Source organism: Monoraphidium neglectum (assembly GCF_000611645.1).
Source record: "Monoraphidium neglectum strain SAG 48.87 unplaced genomic scaffold scaffold03188, whole genome shotgun sequence".
NCBI classification, from domain to species: domain Eukaryota; kingdom Viridiplantae; phylum Chlorophyta; class Chlorophyceae; order Sphaeropleales; family Selenastraceae; genus Monoraphidium; species Monoraphidium neglectum.
In genome coordinates, this window is record NW_014010440.1 from 3,819 (window position 1) to 6,576 (window position 2,758).

Here is a 2,758-nt window from a genome sequence, read left to right on the forward strand (position 1 = left end):
CCCGCCTGTTGGCCGGCGGGCGCGGTCGCCATGAAATAGTCAAAACGAGCTCCTCCAGCCCAACGGGCTCATCCCGCCCAAGCGCACGCGTCATAAGGTGACGCCGCCATCCTCCACCATGCAGTGTGCCCCTGGCACTCCTGCTGTGTCCCCATTTGCAGGATCTGGCTGCCGTCCCAACTTCGGGCTCCCGATCAAGCGTCGTAGGTGAACCGCAGGCCGCCTGGGTTGCCAAACTTGCCGGGCCGCTTGAACATGCGCTCTGCCGCACAGGGAAGCACCGAATCAATAGCGTCCTCCGTCCGCGACAGCACAAACCGCGTCCGCCCGCCTGTGCCCACGCCGCCGTCTGACGGCGCGCGCGCGCGCGCACGGCCGTCTGCGAGGCTTCTGAGGGCCTGGCTGGCTGCCCGCGGCGGCGCCGGCGCGGCCGCGGCGGCGCCGCCGCCGCTGTAGCTGTGGCTGAACAACGTGTGCGTCATAAGGGACGCCACGGGACCCACGTAGCCGAAGAGGTTCAGGATGCGCGTTGTATCAATGGGCCGCGGCGCAGGTGCAAGCGCGGCACCCGCACGCTCGCTCCGCGAGCTGTCCATTGGCTAGGTTCAGTCGCTGCCTCGCGCCGCCGTTCCAGCAACTACCTGGCAGCGGCGTACGGTCTGGGGCGCTTGCTGCCTGCCCCGCCTCGAGCGGCCTTCTGGCGTGTGCCCGCACGTGCTGGTGACTGCTGGCAGTCACCCTCGTGTGCGCACGGAAGCTGTCTGCCTGCTGGCGCCTGGGCAATTTAGGATCAAACCGCTTGGATTTCACAGTGCGCCTCCAATGGGCTTGGGCTGGGCGCTGAAGAGCTGCCCTGTGCCTGCGCGGACGAGGGTAATGTTCGGCACAAACGAATGTTGGAGCGGATGCCGTCGGCTCCACCAACCCCCGGTGGCCTTAACATATGGCTTTACTTGTGTGTAATGTGCCAAATCACCATGGTAACGCCGAACATCCCTAGAAAACAAGGCCAACTTCCCCGAGGACAGACACGCCCCAGAGGCAGCCTCACGCACCTGCCGAGGGGACAATGGTGATATATATGGTATACGAGATGCCAATGAGCTCCTGAGCAACGGGCAGCACCCGCGTTGCGGGTCTGACAGAGTTTTAGACAAGAATACGACAGGGAGCGAGAGGGTGTCTGCTGTGTGTTCACATAAACAGGCTGCACGTCATTGTTGACAAGAGTATGGCAACGGACGGGAGCGAGGATTCAAAACATCCGCCAACTCGAATCGTCTGCTGCCTTGCCAGCTCCGCGCCCAACCAGCGAGGGGCGGAATGCCTGTGGCGGGAGACATGAATACATGAAGCATTTCATCGTGTAAGGCTCAAACCCCGTGGAGCGCATAGGACATGGGACATTGCCATCCCAAGATTTTGGCGCTGGCCGCCCAAGAGGTTCGCGCAAACTGTGCGGAGCTCTGGCCAGGTGGGTTGAGGCAGCTGGTGTCAAAGTGTGCGCATGACACGACGCTTTGATTGTGGACTCGGCTTGTGCAGACTCTTCATGCACACCTGGCCTTGGGCAGCATGTCGAGCTGGCGCATGCGGGTCATGGGAGGGCTGGAGTTGCATGACAGCAACACCAACAGCTGCTACGCCTATCGCAGCAACCTGGCTGTTTGTATCTAACCCAGTGCACAGCATAGATGTCGCACAACAAGGAGATCTTCGCTGGATTTGGCGGGTCATTGCTGCGAATTGTGATATTGATGCTAGCAAGCCCCACACGCAAAAGCGATTTCCAGCCCATACCTGCACAAGGCGCCTGGTCGCCTCGCCTTACCTTTGATACTTCGACACAGAAAGGGCTGGGCTCTTAGCTTCCTAAAGAGCGTGCAACTTTCATCCAAAAGGGGCGCTAGCCCCTGCATCGCACCTCGGCCGACCTGCATACCAGGTATGCAGCAGCCCACATCTTTCATGAGTGACGCGGCCACACTTGTAGCTTCCAGGTGTCAACCAGATGTGCCCTTACACTCAAATCATCACATCCCTGGCACCATGGAAGTGCGATGTCTGGGGGCCCACGCCGCCTTGCCCCTGTGCATGTGATGCCTGCCGCATCCATGTGCGGCTCAGCTGCCTCGCAGGCCCAAACCGCCTCAGCTATTGATGACCTGGGGGGCGTCAGGTCTCAAAAGTTGGTCTCGCTTCTCAGCCAAGCTGTAAAGAAAGTATACCTCACAGACAAGTCAGTAGTAGCATGCATACAATGCAGAGAAATCGATTACCCTGTGGCGCCTTGAGTGGTTACCACCATAGACACTGCACACGGCAGATGTGGCAAGCAGCATTGTGCTCAAATCCATTGTTGCAACCTCCATAACCTTGGGGCTGTGGTCTTGAGGCGGCCTCTCTGGGGGCAGTTGGCCACGCCCAGGTCGAGTGCCCTGGGCGCCGGGTGTGTCTCACACACCCGGATGTGGTGGCATTGTGCGTCGCACTGTCGCGAGAGCAGCCGACCTCATATCAAAATTGAACAGCTTTGAAGTGTGGTGCGCCATTGATTGCACGGCGCGGTGGCCAGACGCGCGCAGCAGGAATGGAGGAGCGCGCAATGGCTGATCAGGACGCCAAGGTGGCTGTGCCCCCCCTGTACGGCAAGGGAGCTCTGATATCGAATGAGGGCAGGTCCCAAAGAAAGGAGAAGGTGCCGGCGATCTCGGCAGCTGTGCCGGGCGTCCCGCTTATGACAGAGAGAGAGACTGCC

The 2,758-nt window shown here is 60.4% G+C and overlaps 1 protein-coding gene across 1 annotated transcript; it reads right to left on the minus strand.

Annotated features, from left to right (window-relative positions):
* Nucleotides 1-194: 194 nt before the first annotated feature.
* Nucleotides 195-596, minus strand: MNEG_12326 (hypothetical protein; the record flags this gene model as incomplete). Its single annotated transcript, XM_014039201.1, has 1 exon — nt 195-596. One exon carries the CDS (start codon nt 594-596, stop codon nt 195-197), a length of 402 nt encoding a protein of 133 aa, XP_013894655.1.
* Nucleotides 597-2,758: the final 2,162 nt, after the last annotated feature.